This window comes from Myxine glutinosa, chromosome 4, assembly GCF_964187855.1.
Source record: "Myxine glutinosa chromosome 4, kmMyxGlut1.1, whole genome shotgun sequence".
Classification (NCBI taxonomy): Eukaryota; Metazoa; Chordata; class Myxini; order Myxiniformes; family Myxinidae; genus Myxine; species Myxine glutinosa.
The window spans coordinates 130622694-130644171 of NC_136264.1; the positions used below are offsets into that span (position 1 = coordinate 130622694).

The 21478-nt window shown below is 45.5% G+C and overlaps 1 protein-coding gene across 1 annotated transcript in view; it reads left to right on the top strand.

Moving 5' to 3' along the window:
* Positions 1 to 923: 923 nt before the first annotated feature.
* Positions 924 to 21478, top strand: part of LOC137425206 (protocadherin Fat 1) — a 93089-nt gene continuing 72534 nt past the window's right edge. Inside the window, exons 1-2 of the mRNA XM_068113389.2 lie at positions 924 to 1023; positions 16566 to 19868. Of these exons, the coding sequence (XP_067969490.2) occupies positions 16598 to 19868 (3271 nt within the window). The 5' untranslated portion in view covers positions 924 to 1023; positions 16566 to 16597. The remainder of the gene's footprint in view (positions 1024 to 16565; positions 19869 to 21478) is intronic.

Sequence of the window (21478 nt, forward strand, 5' to 3'; positions counted from 1 at the left end):
TTTAGACGGGGGACTGGGGGAGACTGCAAACTCTGGGTTTAGAGGGAGGGGACTGGGTGAGACTGCAACCTCCGGGTTTAGAGGGGGCCCTGGGGGAGACTACAAACTCTGGGTTTAGAGGGAGGGGACTGGGTGAGACTGCAAACTCCGGGTTTAGAGGGGGGGGGGACTGGGGGAGACTGCAAACTCCGAGTTTAGAGGGAGTGGACTGGGGAAGACTGCAAACTCCGGGTTTAGATTGCGGGGACTGGGGGAGACTGCAAACTCTGGGTTTAGAGGAGCGCTGGGGGAGACTACAAACTCCGGGTTTAGAGGTGGGACTGAGGGTTGCTGCAAACCCCGAGTTTAAAGCGAGGGGGAGACTCCAATCCCCGGGTTTGGAGGGAAGGGGGAGACTCCAATCCCCGGGTTTAGAGGGAGGGGAACTGGGAGAGAATCCAAACTCCGGGTTTGGAGGGAGGGGAGAGTCCAAACCCCGGGTTTAGAAAGAGGGGGGGGGAATCCAAACTCCGGGTTTAGAGGGAGGGGGAGACTCCAAACTCCGGGTTTAGAAGGAGGGGGAAACTCCAAATTCCGGGTTTAGGGGGAGAGGGGAGATTCCAAACTCCGGGTTTAGAAGGAGGAGGAAACTCCAAACCCCGGGTTTAGAGAGAGAGGAGAGACTCCAAACTCCGGGTTTAGAGAGAGGGTGAAACTCCAAACTCCGGGTTTAGAGAGAGGGTGGAGATTCCAAACTCCGGGTTAGGGGCACGGACAGGAGGAGGTGTATAAGGGAAAGCTAGGGAAACTCCAAAGTCCGGGTTTCAAGGCACGGACAGAGGGAAAGTGGAGGTGGGGGTTGAGGGGGAGATTCCAAATACCGGGTTTCGAGGCAAGGACAGGAGGAGGGGTTGAGGTGGGAGTGGACGGGGAAGGGGGGGCATTGCGGACCACGAGGCGGAAAGGCACGGGCGGCATGTCAGTGCAAGAGGACCAGGGACAAGGCCGAGCACTGTGAGCGACTCGTTCGGCTGGGATGCTTTTGTAAGTTTCACTTCTTTACGTGAATCGTTCCTCTCGGGTGGTTTGTAAAGTTTCACTTCTTTATGTGAATCGTTCCTATCGGATGGTTTGTAAAGTTTCACTTCTTTACGTGAATCGTTCCTCTAGGGTGGTTTGTAAAGTTTCACTTCTTTACGTGAATCGTTCCTCTCTGGTGGTTTGTAAAGTTTCACTTATTTACGTAAATCGGTCCTCTAGGGTGGTTTGTAAAGTTTCACTTATTTACGTAAATCGGTCTTCTGTGGTGGGTTTGTAAGTGGGTCTTTCCGTGGCTTGTTCGTCTTGGAATAGTTTGTAAAGTTTGGCCACATTGGGTAAAGTTTTGGGTTGTATTTACATGGATCGTTAATTTGTGGTAAGTGGATGGGTTTGTAAAGTTTAAATTGTATTTACGTGAATCGTTCCTCCAGAGTGGGTTTGTAAAGTTGAAGTTGTGTTTATGATTCAGTTCCTCGAGAGTTGGTTTGTAAACTTTAAGTTGTGTTTACATGGATCGTTCCTCTGGAGTGGGTTTGTAAAGTTTGAATTGTATTTACGTGGATCATTCCTGTAGGGTGGGTTTGTAAAGTTTGAGTTATTTTACATGGAGTGTTTGGCTTGGAATGGTTTGTAAAGTTTGGCCATGTTATGTAAAGTTTTGAGTTGTATTTACGTGAATCGTTCCTCTCGAGTGGGTTTGTAACGTTTGAGTTGTATTTATATGGATCGTTCCTCCAGGATGGGTTTGTAACGTTTGAGTTGTATTTATATGGATCGTTCCTTTAGAGTGGGTTTGTAACGTTTGAATTGTATTTACGTGGATCGTTCCTCTGGAGTGGGTTTGTAAATTTGAATTGTGTTTATGTGGATCGTTCCTCTAGAGTGGGTTTGTAAAGTTTGAGTTTTATTTACGTGGATTGTTCCTCCAGAGTGGGTTTGTAAAGTTTGAGTTTTATTTACGTGGATTGTTCCTCTAGAGTGGGTTTGTAAAGTTTGAGTTTTATTTACGTGGATTGTTCCTCTAGAGTGGGTTTGTAAAGTTTAAGTTGTATGTACGTGGATCGTTCCTCGAGAGTGGGGTTGTGAAATATATGTTGTATTTACATGGATCGTTCCTCTAGAGTGGGTTTGTAAAGTTTAAGTTGTATGTACGTGGATCGTTCCTCGAGAGTGGGGTTGTGAAATATATGTTGTATTTACATGGATCGTTCCTCTAGAGTGGGTTTGTAAAGTTTAAGTTGTATGTACGTGGATCGTTCCTCGAGAGTGGGGTTGTGAAATATATGTTGTATTTACATGGATCGTTCCTCTGGAGTGAGTTCGTAAAGTTTGAGTTGTGTTTACATCGATCGTTCCTCTGGAGTGGGTTTGTAAAGTTTGAGTTGTGTTTACATCGATCGTTCCTCTAGAATGGGTTTGTAAAGTTTGAATTGTGTTTATGTGGATCGTTCCTCCGAGATGGGTTTGTAAAGTTGAAGTTGTGTTTACATGGATCGTTCCTCGAGAGTGGGTTTGTAAAGTTTGAATTGTGTTTCTGTGGATCGTTCCTCCAGGATGGGTTTGTAAAGTTTAAGTTGTGTTTACATCGATCGTTCCTCTAGAGTGGGTTTGTAAAGTTTGAATTGTGTTTCTGTGGATCGTTCCTCCAGGATGGGTTTGTAAAGTTTAAGTTGTGTTTACATGGATCGTTCCTCTAGAATGGGTTTGTAAAGTTTGAATTGTGTTTATGTGGATCGTTCCTCCAGGATGGGTTTGTAAAGTTTACGTTGTGTTTACATGGATCGTTCCTCGAGAGTGGGTTTGTAAAGTTTGAATTGTGTTTATGTGGATCGTTCCTCCAGGATGGGTTCGTTAAGTTTAAGTTGTGTTTACATGGATCGTTCCTCGAGAGTGGGTTTGTAAAGTTTGAATTGTGTTTATGTGGATCGTTCCTCCAGGATGGGTTTGTAAAGTTTGAATTGTGTTTCTGTGGATCGTTCCTCCAGGATGGGTTTGTAAAGTTTAAGTTGTGTTTACGCTCCTTGATTCGTAACTTTGTTAAAGTGTGAATGAAAGTTTGATTTGCATCCGATCCATTGTCTCCCTGGTGGATCCTACACGTCCGAGTCCGGTTGCTTATACTCTCGATTGTGTTAAGTTCATGATGGGAGAGATTCCAAAGAGGGGGGTACAAAGTCTGGGGGAGTTCGATTCCTGTGTTTTGCAGACAAGGCATCAAAAGTGCTCCGTTCCTCGGATGGGTGACGAGTCGGATCTTCCGTCTGTAGGCGTTAGTTGTTGGAACTTAAAGATCTTATGGCGTCCTTCGTGAAGAGTAGGCGATTTATCTCCAGCACCCTGATTCAATTACAAACTCCTGACAAAGTCATCTCCAGTTGAATGTCCGGCCTGGTTCGTGAAAGACTTGGGGCAAAAACTTTCCCTGGCCAACCCCACAATAAGATGGAAATAGGGGAATAATTTGGACTATTGTATTATTGATATGTTGTCGTAGCAGTAGTAGTAGTAGTAGTAGTAGTTGTAGTAGTAGTGGTAGTAGTAGCAGTAGTAGTAGTGGTAGTGGTAGTAGTAGTAGTAATAGTGGTAGTAGTAGTAGTAGTAGTGGTAGCAGTAGTAGTAGTAGTGGTAGCAGTAGTAGTAGTAGCAGTAGTAGTAGTGGTAGTAGTAGTAGGAGGAGTAGTAGTAGTGGTAGCAGTAGTAGTAATAACAGTAGTAGTAGTGGTAGTAGTAGTAGGAGGAGTAGTAGTGGTAGCAGTAGTAGTAATAACAGTAGTAGTAGTGGTAGTAGTGGTAGCAGTAGTAGTAGTAACAGTAGTAGTGGTAGCAGTAGTAGTAGTAACAGTAGCAGTAGTGGTAGTAGTAGAAGGAGGAGTAGTAGTAGTGGTAGCAGTAGTAGTAATAACAGTAGTAGTAGTGGTAGTAGTGGTAGCAGTAGTAGTAGTAACAGTAGTAGTAGTAGTAGTAGTAATGGTAGTCGTGGTAGTAGTAGTAGTAGTAGTCGTGTGTGTATGTATATTGTATATACTAGATATAAATATACATATATATACACACGCGAGTCGTCTGTATTCGGTGCAGACGGGCATGCCTGAGCTGAGATCAAATGGAAAGTTAAACAATGAGGGAGCGATGGGAGCGGGTCAGATGCGGGTCAGACTGGCATGGACACGGCAACGAATATCATCTGGAAAACGGGTAGGAAGAGGAGGGGTCACGTCTATCTCGAAGGTGAGGGGGGTGACGGCTCTGGATCATACTCAGGGGGAAGGGGTCGACCTCTAAGGAGTGCAGGGAAAGGGGTGACGATATTTGGTGGTGCACAAGGGGGAGGTGGTCGAGTCTCGGGGGTGCTCAGGGTGGAGGTGGTCGACCTCGAAGGTGTGCAGGGGGTAGGGGTAACGACTCACGGTGGTGCTGCTTGTGAATGGAACTCCGAGGGACACGGCAAACCCTCCATGTTGACTCCCATAAGCGTTCGGTGTGGTCCCATCGAGGGTTCGTGATGCCTCGATTCTCACGGGAGTTTGAGCAACGTTTTTAACCTGACGGGCCCGTGTGGGGGTCATAGTTCATTCTCAATGCATCTTCAGGTCTCCTTGACGTCTCGTCGTGACATGCATGGGGACACCTCACCTTCGCTATTGAAAGGTGTGTTACAGTTTTCCATTGACCAAGTAGATCAGGAATCACTTTAAGACCCTTGGAGAGGTAAGATACTCTGCTTTGAGGAGGTTAAAGTGACATTTGCTACAGTATAGAGGGGTTGGTGGTGGAAGGAGGGAAAAGGTTCCAATATTTCTCACTCAATGCTTCTTGTCTGTACTTGTTGTTTTTGATGTTTCAGGCATTAAGATGATTAAGACTCCAGTTCGTATTCTGCCTTGCCTCGCTAACATGGCACCGTGCAAATACCTGCACAGTCTGGCCACCTTTTGATGGGATGAAAATGACCCGGGGGATGAAGTCGGTGTATAACTTCCCTAATGTGGCCATAAGTTTTGGTAAGACGAAGGTGTTTTTCCAACACGTGATTATAACTCTTTTATCAATATTTAGGGAGGTGTTGCATTGCGTCCCGTAGTCGCTCCTCGGATGGACATTGACCTGGGTGTCCTGTCTCTTAGTATCACTCGGTAGACGGTGAGGATCACCTGTATCTTTCGGGAAGACGAAGTGAGTTCACGTTGAATGTCTGGCTTAGTCATTTGTTTGGAGAAAGAAAGTACAGTATACAATGTTATTATAATTGTATTATTGTTATATCCATCATTGTCATCTGTTGGGAGGTTCTATCAATGGTTTTAAAAGTTGTATCACAGACATTGGGTGGAATTTATCTTTTGGTTCAAGATGTCCATGATTATGCAGTTTTTATATGGTAATTCTGGAAGAATATGGAATTTTGGAAAGGGATGGAGGTCAGTAGAGGTACGGAGGTCCATATTTCCAAAGCGTGATCCACACACATATCCCCTTCCACTTCTCTTCCAGGAAGGTTGCCAAATGCTCCAAGGCAATCTGTCTTCGGCCTAGTCTTGCTCCTCATCTACATATAAATGACCTCTCTGATGTTCTGGAAAACCCTCTCTTCCTTTTCTGCGGATGACTCCATATTGTGTTATGAAGTACCCCATCCGACTGACAGGCAGACACAGCAGCTGCGTCACCTTGCTGATCTGGAATTGATTACATGCTCGGCTGATAAATGCAACATGTCCTTCAATCCTGGAAGATCTCACACCATCGCTCCGGAAGGAACATCAAAGCAAACCAATAATCTACTTTTATGGTTTTTATGACAAGCCAGGAAATAGAAGAGCTTCAGTGTTGTGAACTTCTAGGACTCATCATCAGCCACTACCTCTCCTGGGCAAACCATTCAACAAACCTGAGCACTCGAGCCAACCACCGACTGGCCATCCTCCATTGCTCCAAATCATTCCGTTAAATATCAGAAAATCTCACTGCCTATGAGGCCTTTGTCCACCCAATGGAGTACTGCTCTCCCCTCTGAGTTGGCACCGCAAGCATCATCTTTGCCTTTCTTAAATTATGTGCAATATGAGGATCTCAACATTGTTCGCATCTCCCACAATGAGGCTGAGACACAATGACTGTTGTTCTCACGTTGCAGGCACGTCGATGGCCTCTGTTTTTTTACCACCTCTTCCTAACTTCCTGCGCTCTCTCTCCCTCTCTATCCCTCTCTATCCCTCTCTATCTCTCTATCCCTCTCTATCCCTCTCTATCCCTCTCTCCCTCTCTATCCCTCTCTCCCTCTCTATCCCTCTCTCCCTCTCTATCTCTCTCTCCCTCTCTATCCCTCTCTATCTCTCCTTCTCTCCCTCTCTCTCCCTCTCTCTCCCTCTCTCCCTCTCTATCCCTCTCTATCCCTCTCTCCCTCTCTATCCCTCTCTCTCTCGCTCTCTCTCACTCACTCACTCACTCTCTGCATTCTTCCAGTAACTCCAAAAGTTAAGTCTTACCACGCACGTCTTTTTTGTTCCTTTTTCTCCTGTTTGTTGAACTACCTCCTGGAGATGGTTCAATTGCACTCTCCCCCCAAGGTTTCAAGCAGGCGGTGCACCATCTCATGCCAACCCTCTCTCTCTCCCCCCATTTCCCCTATGCATGATAATTTATACCCCCATTAACCCTACCTAACCCAACCCTCTTACTTTCAGGTTGCTGTGCTTCCTCTCTTCCCCTCTCTCCTCCTTTCCCTTGTTTCGTCCAACTGTGACCCCACTCACTGCCCCATTGGCACTGTTGCCATTTTACCCTCTATCTCCTTGCTCTTCAATGAGCCTCAATTTTGGATACAAAAGTAAAGAAACCAGGAATGTCACATAGATTTCAAAGGACGTCACAGACCTGAAGATTACTGCACCATTGATTAACCTCTACAGTTGCGTTTATGTGAAATAGATCATTGTAGATGTGATTCTTCTTGGGAATTTATACAACTATCACATACAAAGTTATAATTGGGAATTAATTTTATTTGTCTGTGAAATATATTTTATCATAGCAATCCATTCGGTCTGCTTTCCCCACCATGAAACCCAACGCTTTCTAAAATGAAAACGTTGCAATCTACGACAGTTGACAAATGTACGATGAAAAAGGCTGGGGTTGAGGTTCTGGATCCCTTGCCCTACCCAAACCTCTTCCACCCAACCCTCTTTCCCCATATCTCCACCTCCATTAACTTTACAAATATCATTGTTGTATATGTTTCACCTGTCATTCCCACATTTCCACATTCCCAATTGGTGTACCTGCTTGTGATTTGACTTGCTTGCAGTTGTTGCTCTCTGTGGCTTTCTAAAACCTGCTTCAAGTGCCGGAGCCAATTGGATCTGAAGTGCAGATTGTAACGAGCCGCCACGTGCCTGCACCGACCGTGTGCGCAGGTGTTGTTTGGCACAAACTCGCTGAAAATTGCTTTTCTGGTGGAGGAATCCACGGAAACGAGACAGTGAGGAGGAAAGAAGAGGAGAGGAGTGGCGATGGGGAGGTGAAAGAGGAGGAGGAGGAGGAGGAAGAGGTCTTCTTCAGAATTCCTCCTGCTTATGATTCGAGTTCAAAAGAACATCACAGACAGATACAGAGACGATGAGGGGTGTGGCATGGCTGCCAAAATATTGGCCATTCTTATTTTGGAACGACCTTTCTCCGCACTAAACCATGATGTCTGCCTGGCTTTCTCCACTGCATGCCATTTGTGATTTGACTCTGGATCAGCGATTTGTCGGCTCATCGGTTATGGAAGTGAGAATTTTGTCCTTGAGGTGTGCGAAAGGCTTTTCCTCCAAAATGCATCTGGAATTTCGAGCAGCTTGTAACTTTTCGGTAACCGCAGTATTTGTTTGCTTTGATTTGGCATTTGTATAACCCTCCGGCTTGTGCAAACACACTGGGTGGTTTTATCCGGAAATTACTCATGGTGGAACATAACGACCATTATTTTTGTGGGGTGCAAGGTCCATGTAATTTACGAGGAGTAGGGTGAAGTCCTATTGAAACGTATACATACTGTCAATACAGGTGTGTAGTTAATGCTCGACGCACCACGAGGAAGAGTATATATTTAAGTTGGACTTTAGCAGTCGATGTGTGACATTTCACGGGTTCTTGTTTTGTTATCAAGATTTACAAAAAGATGTTTTCAAGACTAGTCTGAAAAGGAGTCAAGATTTATCGCCATGGACCATGGCGAAGAAGAGCCTACGCACAATTGAGGAAATGGGGGGATTTGGAAATAATTTGGAAATGGAAATAATTTGGAATTTGATGGAAATAATGGAAATAATTTGGGAATGGAATATGGAAATAATTTGATGGAATTAATTTGCCCAGATGGAAATAATTTGAGGGTGAAAGGATCGATGAGGAAGAGGAATGTGAGATTGAAGTTGGTGATGAGGTTTACGAAGACCGGTAGTTAAAAGTTTTGAGGTTGTGAAATCCTATATGGGTCATACGTGGCAAACTTTTTTTTTCATTTCTTTTTTTTGTATACAAGATCGAGGCTCTTGTAAGAGCTAACATTAATCACACAAAAAACATAAACGGACACATAAAACATAGTCACGTGAAAAAGTAAGTACACCCCATGTAAAGTTTTGACTTTTTCAACATATTTCAACATACAGCTATTTGATCTTCATTTCAATAATATTGATAGATAAAGGTGATATAATATAACAAATATCATGAAACATTTACATTTTGTAGTCCATTGTATAATTTAAATAAACATGAATGCAAATTTCGCATGTGGAAAAAGTAAGTACACCCTTGGCTCCAACAGGTAGTATTGCCCCCTTTGGCAGAAACAACCTCAAGTAGGCGTTTCTTATAACTGTCTACCAGTCTCTGACATCGACTGGGAGAAATTTTTGCCCACTCCTCCATGAAGAATTATTTCAGCTGTGCGATGTTTGAGGGGTTTCTTGCATGCACAGCTCGTTTCAAATTCCCCCACAACATCTCGATGGGATTTAGATCCGGGCTTTTCCAGAACCCTCCATTTCTTTCTTTTCAGCCATTCCTTGGTGGATTTACTGGTATGTTTAGGGTCATTGTCATGTTGCAAGGTCCACCTTCGGTTGAGCTTCAACTTTCTGACAGATGGCCTCACATTATCCTCAAGCACCCTCTGGTACAATGAAGAATTCATAGTGGATTCTATGATGGTGAGCTGCCCAGGCCCTGAGGCAGCAAAGCTGCCCCAAACCATAATATTTCCACCACCATGCTTTACAGTTGGTATCAGGTTCTTGTGGTCAAATACTGTCTTTGGTTTTCGCCAAACATGTCTTCTGGTACTGTGGCCAAATAGCTCTACCTTTGACTCATCTATCCAGAGCACATTGTTCCAGAAGTGCTGGTCCTTGTCTAGGTGTTCATTGGCAAACTTTTGTCTTGCCCTGATGTTCTTTCTGGACAGCAAAGGTTTCCTCCTGGCACACCTCCCATGTAGATCAAATTTGTGCAGCCTCTTTCTAATGGTGGACTCGTGCACTCTGACATCAACAGTGGCAAGAGCTACCTGTAGGTCCCGTGATGACATTCTGGGGTTCTTAGAGACTTCTTTCAGCATCTTGCGGTCTGCTCTCGGGCTGAACTTGCTGGGGCGGCCTGGCCTGAACAAGTTGGCAGTTGTTTGGAATCTTCTCCACTTGTAGATGATCTTCCGGACAGTTGAATGATTGATTTCAAATTGTTTGTAGATCTTTTTAAATCCCTTCCCAGACTCGTAGGCATCTATAACCTTCTTTCTGAAGGCCTCAGAGAGCTCTTTTGATCTGGGCATGGTGACGCCACACACTTCAACAACAAAGAGCAAACCAAACGAAATGTCTGAGGTTTAAATAAGACAGGTTCCTCCAAGATCCTCTCTAACGATGTTCTAATCATTTGCACCTGAGCTGGTGCACCTGATTCTAATTTTAGGTATTTGAAGTAGTGATAAATGTAGGGGTGTACTTACCTTTTCCATATGTGAAATTTGCATTTATGTTTATTTAAATTATACAATGGACTACAAAATGTAAATGTTTCATAATATACAGACTTGGCATTTAATATGGAATTTTTTTTTTTCTTGACTTGGGTTTACTTTCTTAACTCAGTATATCAATCTGGTGAGTTTCTTTTACACTTTGGTAATTTATTTGTTAAAAGAACCATGTCACTGATTGTCTGTCGCAGCAAGAAGTCAACAACAGGATTATATCACAGGTGGCGTGGCAAAATGTACGGACAGGTGCATTTGATGATTGGCTTCACAGTCGGGTATACAAGGGTTGTTGCATTCTGTATTAGTGGAAAACAACTGCTGCACGTCTCCAAAAGTTATTGCCGCTTCCTCTGGAGATGGTCTGTCAACTCGACAATGCTGCTTGTCATTTAGTGGTGGCTTTACGAAATTACGGCATGAAACAGCGTGCTATTGCTAAGCAGCATGGCATCACTCAAGGTCAGGTGTCAAAGATCCTGAAACGAAATGCCCAGAGGGGTGTCCCTACTCCAATACCGAGGCCAGGACGTCCCCGCAGAACCACAAGGAGGGATGATCGCCAGCTGCACCGGTTAGTCCGCAATGGCCGTACCAAGTCAGCTAATCGGCTTAGGGATGAGTGGCAGCAACTGACAAATGTGCCTGTATCCAGAAGGCTAGTCAACCAACGACTGGTTCAAGCAGGCTATCGTGCCAGGCGTCCCCAGAGAAAGCCACACCTGACCAGTCAACACTGCCAGCGACGATTGCAGTGGGCCAGAGAGCACCGTCAATGGCAGCCAGGACACTGGAATCACGTGATCTTCAGTGACGAGTCTAGATTTCTGGTCTATTGTCAAGATGGCCACGTCCGAGTGCGCAGGCAAGTGCATGAAGCCTACAACAAAGATTGTATAGTGCCAAGAGTCCAAGCTGGAGGTGGTGGGGTGACCGTTTGGGCTGCTTTTCATGAAGGGGGCAAAAGTGACCTGGTTGTTCTGAATGGAAACCTGAACCAGTTCAAGTACAGGGCCATTCTGGAAGAAACATTGCTTCCATTTGCTCGTGCAGCCTTTCGAGGAAACTTTGTCTTCCAAGATGACAATGCACGGCCTCATCGTGCTCGCATGATCCAACACTTTCTTGCTGACCGTGGTGCAGAGCATATGGAGTGGCCTGCCATGTCCCCGGATATGAATCCGACAGAGAACTTGTGGGCAGAATTAACGCGTCAAATCGACCACTTGGACCAGCAGCCGACCTCTGTGCGTGAATTGCAGCAGGCTATTGTCACTGCATGTCAAGCGATTCCTGTCCAAACCTTGGAAAATCTCGTGAACAGCATGCCTCAACGTGTACGTGCTCTCCTGAATGCTCGTGGGGGTTACACGAAGTACTGAACTGTAATTTTACTGTCCGTAATCCCAGTCGTAATTTAACTTTTGTTTTTGTTAAAAAAATTTTTGGCTAATGTGCAAAATAAAGAGATACTTCTGGAAAACGTACAGAAGTTTAACACAGTACTGTCCATGAATTGAGTTCGATATCAGTTTACATCACTTTCAAGGATCAATTTATTTGTTTCGAAATGTCAAATGTGGTTTTTGTTTCTTTTAAAGGTCACATTAACAAAATCTAGAATAATTTCAATATAATTCCAATGAACTTTTGGTTATAAGTCATCTTGAAAAGTAAGTTCACCCCCACAAAAAAAAAATTCCATATTAAATGCCAAGTCTGTATGTTATATTATATCAACTTTATCTATCAATATTGTTGAAATGAAGATCAAATCGCTATATGTTGAAATATGTTGAAAAAGTCAAAACTTTACATGGGGTGTACTTACTTTTTCACGTGACTGTATGATGAAGGGAGCGGGAGGCAAAATGGGGAGAGAGAGCGAAGCACACAAGTACAACATTTGAGAGCAGGGACATCGGGAGAACTGTGGGAGGGAGAGGGCTTGGGGGGAAGGGGCATGGGAAGGGAGGGGTGGGAGAGGTAAAAACAAATGGACACTGCTCGGACTTCAAGGAAAGAAGTTGGTATTTCAAAAAAGTGTATCTGGGGCGTTTTAACGGGGGTAGAAAAGATCAAGAGATGGTGGTGAACAGCTGTTTTAAAGACCTGGACGGAGTAGTGAGATTGAAGAGAGTGAGGGAGTTTGTTCCAGAGGTGGGAGAAAAGGGGAATGAAAGAGTGAAGGTGAGCAGGGAGTCTTGATTTCGGCAGTTTAACCATAAGAGGGTTGCTGGCAGATCTTGTGCAACCTGTCGGAATATTTGGGGGACAGAGCACAGACAGAGCTGGGGGAGCAAGGCCGGAGAGGAGTCGGTAGAAGACAGAAAGACCACCAACCTGCCTGCGGTGAGTAAGTGAAAGTCCCTCGGAGTTAGCTTCATCGCAGGAGATTCCAATGATTCTGAACCAATATTGAAGATGTTCAACGAATGGGTGCAGTGGACACCTCCATCTTGAATCCCTTGGAATCCTCATCAGTCTATGAAGTTTCAAGCCGCTGTTGATTTGTAATGCCAAGGAAACAGGATGAAATGTTTGCTGTAATTTGAGGAGCTACTGGTGATGAATCACATAAACTATAATTATTGCTGAACTCTTCGTTGGACAGTGGTCTGAACAAACAGAAAGAGCATGAAATGTTAACATTTGCCCTCAATCTCTATCACACCGATCCTTTGTCGAAATCATTTCCTGTACAGAAAGTCATTCGTACCTGATACCTAACACTCGCACACCTCGCCATATGATTTTGAGCCAACAACTATTTTCAGTTTTAAATGTGAAAGTCACACCAAATTGATGGATCATGGGGAATGTCGTTTTTATATTGTTTTGAGGGACTGTTGGACAATAACTTTTCAAGATAAAGTTATTTGTTGAAATATGTACTGTGCAAGTCGAATGGTGAACAGGTAATCATTGAGAATGTCCCTGCAGTTTGTGTTGAGATTAAAGAAAAGTTTACTTTTGTTGATTGCCAGAAGAACAAGGACAACTGTGGTGTTGCTCTATCGCAGAGGACAAAGCAAGTTGTTTGCCATTTGAATTGTGCCGCCCATTTCCCATTTCCATCGGACCCCTCCCCCATATCTCCATCGGACCCCTCCCCAACATTTCCATCAGACCCCTCCCCCACATTTCCATCGGACCGCTCCCCCATATCTCCATCGGACCCCTCCCCAACATTTCCATCAGACCCCTCCCCCACATTTCCATCAGACCGCTCCCCCATATCTCCATCGAACCCCTCCCCAACATTTCCATCGGACCCCTCCCCCATATTTACATCGGAACCCTCCCCCATATTTCCATCGGACCCCTCCCCCATATTTCCATCAGACCCCTCCCCCACATTTAATCAGACCACCACCTCCCTACATTTCGGTCTCACCCCACTCTTCTACATTCCACATTTCCATCGGACCCCTCCCCCACATTTCCATCGAACCACTCCACCACATTTTCATCGGACCCCTCCCCCACATTTCCATCGGACCCCTCCACCACATTTTCATCGGACCCCTCCCCCACATTTCCATCAGACCCCTCCCCCATATTTCCATCAGACCCCTCCCCCACATTTTCATCAGACCGCCACCCTCCCTACATTTCAGTCTCACCCCACTCTTCTACATTCCACATTTCCCATCGGACCCCTCCCCCACATTTCCATCGAACCACTCCACCACATTTCCATCGGACCTCCTCTCTAATTTCCATCGGACCACTCCCCCACATTTCCATCGGACCACTCCCCCACATTTCCATCGGACCACTCCCCCACATTTCCATCGGACCACTCCCCCACATTTCCATCGGACCACTCCCCCACATTTCCATCGGACCACTCCCCCACATTTCCATCGGACCACTCCCCCACATTTCCATCGGACCTCCTCTCTAATTTCCATCGGACCACTCCCACACATTTCCATCAGACCACTCCCCCACATTTCCATCGGACCATTCCACCACATTTCCATCGCCCCACTCCCCCACATTTCCATCGTACCACTCCCCCACATTTCCATCAGAGCACTCCCCCACATTTCCATCGTACCACTCCCGCACATTTCCATCGGACCACTCCCCCACATTTCCATCGGACCACTCCCCCACATTTCCATCGGACCACTCCCCCACATTTCCATCGGACCACTCCCCCACATTTCCATCGTACCACTCCCCCACATTTCCATCAGACCACTCCCCCACATTTCCATCGGACCACTCCCCCACATTTCCCTCAGACCACTCCCCCACATTTCCATCGGACCTCCTCTCTAATTTCCATCGGACCACTCCCCCACATTTCCATCGGACCACTCCCCCACATTTCCATCAGACCACTCCCCCACATTTCCATCGGACCACTCCCCAACATTTCCATCGGACCACTCCCCCACATTTCCATCGGACCACTCCCCCACATTTCCATCGGACCACTCCCCCACATTTCCATCGGACCACTGCCCCACATTTCCATCGGACCTCCTCTCTAATTTCCATCGGACCACTCCCCCACATTTCCATCGGACCTCCTCTCTAATTTCCATCGGACCACTCCCCCACATTTCCATCGGACCACTCCCCCACATTTCCATTGGACCACTCCCCCACATTTCCATCGGACCACTCCCCCACATTTCCATCGGACCACTCCCCCACATTTCCATCGGACCACTCCCCCACATTTCCATCGGACCACTCCCCCACATTTCCATCGGACCACTCCCCCACATTTCCATCGGACCACTCCCCCACATTTCCATCGGACCACTCCCCCACATTTCCATCGGACCACTCCCCCACATTTCCACTCCCCCACATTTCCATCGGACCACTCCCCCACATTTCCATCGGACCACTCCCCCACATTTCCACTCCCCCACATTTCCATCGGGCCTCCTCCCTAATTCCGCTCGGACGCCCCCTCCTCCCCCCACCTCCGCCCATCCATCCCCAACATTTCTATTGAACTTTATTGTTAAGGATTAACAAAGAAATGTCTGGTGCCTTCAGCAATTCAGCCAATATGATTGTCAGGCTGTGGATTTTAAAATACCTTATAGAAAAACATGTCGTTTCCTCCAAGCATTTTCTCTTCTTGCTTCCAGTGTTCTTTTATCCTTCTCAAGTGGCTTTCATGCAGTTATCTGTCCTTTTGGAGGTTTCAGTCCTGTTTCCTTGGTACCTAAGACAATGTAAGAAAAAAGTGAAACAACAAGAGAATAAGAACCGATTATAATTGTGGATCTAGTTGCAGTAATCCTAAACCTCATTCGCCGAACAGGCGTATGAGTGTTGGAGCGTTTGAAGTCATGCAATGTGCACAGAAAGTACATATTGGGTCATGTTTAAATCTAGAGTACTAAACTGATTTTTGCAATTCTTTGCTGTTTATGTCACCCACCCTCTGCCATAACCTCCCTCATCCTTCAGATAGGCAGACAGCAGCCTCTTCCCTCCCTGCAGAAACTTGATAGAATCATGATTGGTCAAACACTTAGAATATGTCTTTCAATCCTGACAAATTTCTCTCTCTCTCTCTCTCTCTCTCTCTGTCTCTCTCTGTCTCTCTCTGTCTCTCTCTCTCTCTCTGTCTCTCTCTGTCTCTCTCTGTCTCTCTCTGTCTCTCTGTCTCTCTCGCCCTCTCTCGCTCTCTCTCCGAAAAGACTAGTCTAGCGAACCCTCCCATCTATTTTCTTAATCCTCTTGAAGAAGTTCAGTCACTCAAAGTTTTGGGCTTCATTATCAGTCATGATCTTTCTTGGGCAAACAATATATCTAAGTTCTCCTCGAAAGCTAGTTGCCGACTGAACACCCTCCGTTGTGAAAAGTCTTTCCTTGGCACACCTGAAGTTTTATCGACGTGCAAGGCAATACTGTAATAGAACACAAGCAACCTGCCAGTAACCCCCTCCTGAAAGCCCCAAAATGTAGGCTCACTGCTCACCTCCACTCACTCGTTCCCCTTTTTCCCCACCTGTGGGAAAACTTCTCTCAGTCTCTTCAATCTCATTCTTCCATCCAGGGCTTCAAGACAACTATTCACCACCCATCATCCACAATATCACAACCATGAACTTTTCTGCCCCTATTAACCCTCACCTCTCCAAGTTTCCAGGAATTCCTTCCCCTTCTCTAATTGAGAGTTTGTGGCTGTATCCAATTTGGTCACCCCTGTAGCCTCCCCTTGCCTTCATTCTTCTCGACATCACTTATTTCTTCAAGTCTCCCTCATATTTCATCTTTCAACCCTGCGATGGCTGTCCCTGCCCCCTCCTCCTCTCTGTCTACTGTTCTTTTCTTTCCATTACATCATGATCCTTTCTATGGTCTAGCTCCTCATGACCCTCAACACTGTATACAAAAAAACAACATTGATTTGGCCTGGTCCCGATGCTGTTCCGTAAGATGCATTTATGATTTGTGGTGTTCTCAGGTTATGTTGATGGGCTTTTTCACTCTACCTTTGATTGTTCCATGTGCCTTACATTGTTGTTTATTGCAGGTCCTGAAGTTGCAAACTGAAGTGGGCTTGGCATGGAGCCAGCACTACCAGCCTTGAAGCAGCAGCAGTTGTTGCTGTTGCTGCTTCTGATCCTTGCTGGGCACACCCAGAGCAGCAGAACAGAGACCATCGATCTACCTTCCCTACAGTTCACATACCCGGTGTACAACGCTACTATATATGAGAACTCTGCTGTAAAATCTTACGTAGAAAGTTGGATAAAAATGGGAATACATTTGAATGATTCTACATGGGACCTAAAGTACAAGGTCATTTCTGGAGATGGAAATAACTTCAAAGCGGAAGGTCATGTTGTTGGTGACTTTTGCTTTCTACGGCTTCGCACAAAACGGGTAAAATTGGCCATGTTGAATCGAGAGGTTCAGGACAAATATGTTGTGACTGTAAAGGCAGTCTTGAAAGGTTGGAACATTGAAGCGTGGACCAAAGTGCTTGTCCAGGTGCTCGACACGAATGACCTTCGCCCACTTTTCTCACCGACGTCATACTCTGCAAAAATATCTGAGGACGCTCCGATCCGCTCCATTGTAACCACGGTAACCGCAACAGATGCGGATATTGGTAAAAATGGGGAGTTCTATTACAGCATTGCAGAACAAACTGACCTTTTTGCTGTACATCCAACCTCGGGAGACGTTTGGCTGACTGGGAAGCTTGATTTCAGCCGGACCCGGACTCACACATTGACTATTATTGCGATGGACCGAGGAACAAAGCTCTACGGAAGTGGAGGAGCACATGGTGGCGCCCAATTGACCATATATGTACAGGAGCCGAATCGACATGCACCAGTTGTCACTGTTGTCTCACAAATGCTTTCTGGTGAAGAAGGAAACCTATACGCAGTGGTCACTGTGGAAGACGAGGACACAGGAAAGGGAGGAATCATTTCTTCTCTGACCATCTTGGATGGGGACCCTCTTCAAGAGTTCTACGTTGCAAGGTCTACCGTGGACGAAAACACTTTTCTAATCAAAGCTGTTGGGGAGCCGCGATGGGATAGCTATGCATATGGCTATAACTTGAGTGTGCAAGCTTCAGATGGAGGTTCCCCTACGATATTTTCTCCAATACATGTAATCAACATAAACAGCGTATTTCACAGACGAGCAGCCGTGCATTTTGAAGAAAAGGTGTACAGTGTTGAACTTGGTGAGTTATCTCCTCCCAATACTCAAGTTGTCCTGGTTAAGGCATCTTCCCTTTCTCCAAACTTCAACTTTCGCATTCGCTCTCATGATGATGAAGAGGGGCTTTTTACAATAGGACCTAGATCTGGTCTTGTGACATTGGTGGGTAAACTGAACAGAATTGGCAAAAACCAAACTGAAGTTGAGATTGGTACTGATGTGGATGAGTCGTTCACTAGAGTAAAGGTAAAGATTGTGGATGAAAATGATCACGCTCCTAGATTCCAGTATTCTTCTTACAAAGCTACAGTCAGTGAAAATGTTGTCATTGGGACCAGTGTGATATCTGTGCTTGCAACTGATGCTGACGAAGGTGAGAATGGTTACATCACTTACAGCATTTCAAACATTGTGTCCATGCCTTTTGCCATTGACCCCTTCACCGGCATTGTTAGTACATCTCAGGAACTTGACTACGAGCTTATGGCCAGGGCCTACAACTTGCGGGTTCGCGCTTCCGATTGGGGCTCTCCTTTTCGCCGTGAAACTGAGGTCTTGGTTTCCATCACTCTTAACAATATTAATGACCAATGGCCGGTGTTTGAGCAGATCAACTGCACTGGTTTTGTGGCGCGTGATGCGAGCATTGGAGAAACCGTAGCCACTGTATCAGCGATTGATGGTGATGAGCTTCAATTAGTCAGGTATGAAATCCACTCTGGAAATGAACAAGGAATGTTCTCACTTGATTCCACCTCTGGAATGCTGTTTATTCGGCAACCACTTTCAAATAGTCCAAGGCATGCCTACTATCTCCAAATTGCTGCAACTGATGGCGATTTCTGGGCCAAGCCTTTGACTGTCAACCTAACAGTGGAGGATTCCAGGCACAATCCCGCTGAGATCCATTGCCAAAATACTGGCATTGCTGCTGTGGTTGCCAAAGCACTTTTCCATGCGAGCAAACTTAAGAATATGATGGGGATGGAGGAGTTGTTTGAAGATGGTCACAGCATCAACCGCCATGCACCTCACTTCATCAATTCAGTTGAGTCAGTGGTCATGGTTAGAGAGGATGTTGCCGTGGACAGTGTGCTATTTCAGGTTTCTGCGGAAGATGAAGATGGCGGTTTCAATGGCATGATAAAGTATGTGATATCTGGTGGTAATGACGGTCATTTTACAATTAACAGTGAAACTGGATCTGTCCAAGTGCTATTACCCTTGGACTATGAGATTCGAGACCTCCATGTTATCAATGTGACAGCCTTTGATTTGGGAATGCCACAAAAAACGTCATCGAAGATAATGACCGTTCATGTCCTAGACGTCAATGACAACAAGCCCACGTTCTTAGAGTCGTCATATGCTGTCACCATCCGTGAAGATGCCAGGCCAGGAAAACACATTATTCGCATCGAAGCAGTTGATACAGATTCTTTGGACTATGGAACAGTCCGATATCAACTGAATACCCATACCGATCAGTTTGCTATTGATGAAAAGTTGGGAATAATTCGCATCACTAGGTCTTTGGACAGAGAGCTCATTCCTTTTTATGAACTGGAGGTGGAAGCTTATGATAGTGCAGAGGAGGAAAAAATGCTCTCTTCTTCTGTCATTGTAGAAGTAAATATTGACGACGTAAATGACAATCGCCCGAAGTTCACCCCGAATACGTACAGTGTTAGACTGCGTGAAGACGTGCCAGTGGGGTCAGTTGTCGTTTTTCTGGAAGCTTGGGATCCTGATGTAGGCAGTGGGGGAGAGGTGCGTTACTCACTGCTGGAAAGCGTGAATGGGATGTTTGAAGTGGACCGGCTATCTGGCACCGTGCGGATCGCACAGCCACTTGATTATGAGACGAGGCAGTTCTACAACCTGACTGCACGAGCCCAAGATGGCGGACGCCCAGTGTCTCTTTCATCAACGTGTCAGCTCACTGTTGAGGTTGTGGACGTAGATGAAAATTACTACTCTCCGGAGTTTCAGCATTTTGCCTTGGCATCTGGAATAAAAGAAGACGCTCCTCCAGGGTCAATGGTCGTCACTGTATCGGCCATGGATATGGATAATGGACGAGATGGCCGAGTGAAATACTTTCTTCACGATGGTTCAGGTCTTGGAATGTTTACAATCAACTCTGATACAGGTGAGCCCGTTATTGGATCTTGTTCACCTTTTACCTTGCACCTGTGATGTTATATGTAGCCTAATTGCTTATAGCTTTGGTCTCCAGTGAAGTTCTCTGACTCAAACTGCCATTGATGTGCAGGAAGAGGAATGAACAGTATCAGACAAGGGAAAGAAAAAGAGTAGTATACAGTAAATATAGAGCAGTATGTATCATAGAAATGTCTCCATGCATTCAATGATTTGTATCATTGTGGTGTTCTACTGATATTGATCATCTCATGAGGACCCTTTCTGTAGTTTTATTGTTGGTGTGGGAGCATGGTGTTCCCTAAATCCACAAAATCCACTGTGCTCATAAATAATGTTTGTATACACATAAGTGATGTAGAAATTGCCTGTGTGTGGTTTAGCATTATAAAAGGAAACCTAATACACAGGAACAGGTTTATGACCTGTGCCATAACCACCATGTGAGCATTCTCATCTGCAGTAGGTAAATATACGTCAGTGAATAATATGTTCCTGTGCATTATATGTGCACAAGTGAACGTCAGTGAATAATATGTGCACAAGTTAGTTAATGTATGCCACAATAATGGAATTTGCCCAGGGTACCAGCACACAGTGCCGTCCTCTTTTCAAGAGATACTCCTGGATATTTACTGTGCACCCTTTGAGTGGTCTGGCCTATATTATATTCTCAGCCTGACTATAAACAGTCAGATTTGTGCCTTGTAGGTAGGGTGTTGCATTACAAAGTGCTCCGTTCATCGGATGGACATTTATCTGGGTGTCCCATCTTCTCGCATTAGTTGTTGGACATTAACGATCCCATGTTTGGCGTCTTTTGTGAGGAGTATGCAAGTTATCCCTGGAACCCTGAACAAATTACAAATTCTTGCCCAAATCGCCTTCAGTTGAACGTCAGGCCCGGCCAGCTGGTTCGTGAAAGACATGGGCCAAATACCTTCCCTGGCCAACCCAACAATAAGATGGGAATATTTGGTGCCATAGTAGTAGTAGTAGTAGTAGTAGTAGTAGTAGTAGTAGTAGTAGCAGTAGCAGATACTGTATTATAAATTATTTATTACTTTAAATAAAAAACAAGGTAAGTGAATGGCAAGATTAAGCAACACTAGATGCATTTTAACACGTGTGGTAGATCAAATGGTGTCTTATCATATCATATATATATATATATATATATATATATATATATATATATACGTGTGGCGGACACAAAAGCCCACTGGCGTGGTGACATCATTCCGCGCACCAAGTGGGCGGTGGCCACGCACCAGGGGTAGGCGTGGCCTCATGATATACACCGGGCGCCCAGCCCGGGACAGTACAGTGTTACAGTGTAGTCTTACAATAAAGACGTTTATATGTTACCGCTTGTCCGCTTCCTCCTTGCTCACAAGCAGCGCGCGTAACGCCGCGCTTCACTGGTGACCCTCGACGTTGGATCTGCTGGAGCGATCCTTCCACACGCGACGCCATCGCCATGGCCGACTTCGTCAAACTTCCGGAATTTTGGGAGGCTCAGGCCGAAGTCTGGTTCGTCCAGGCCGAAGCCCAATTTCAGCTTCGGCGCCTCACCGGCGATGACACGCGCTATTGCCA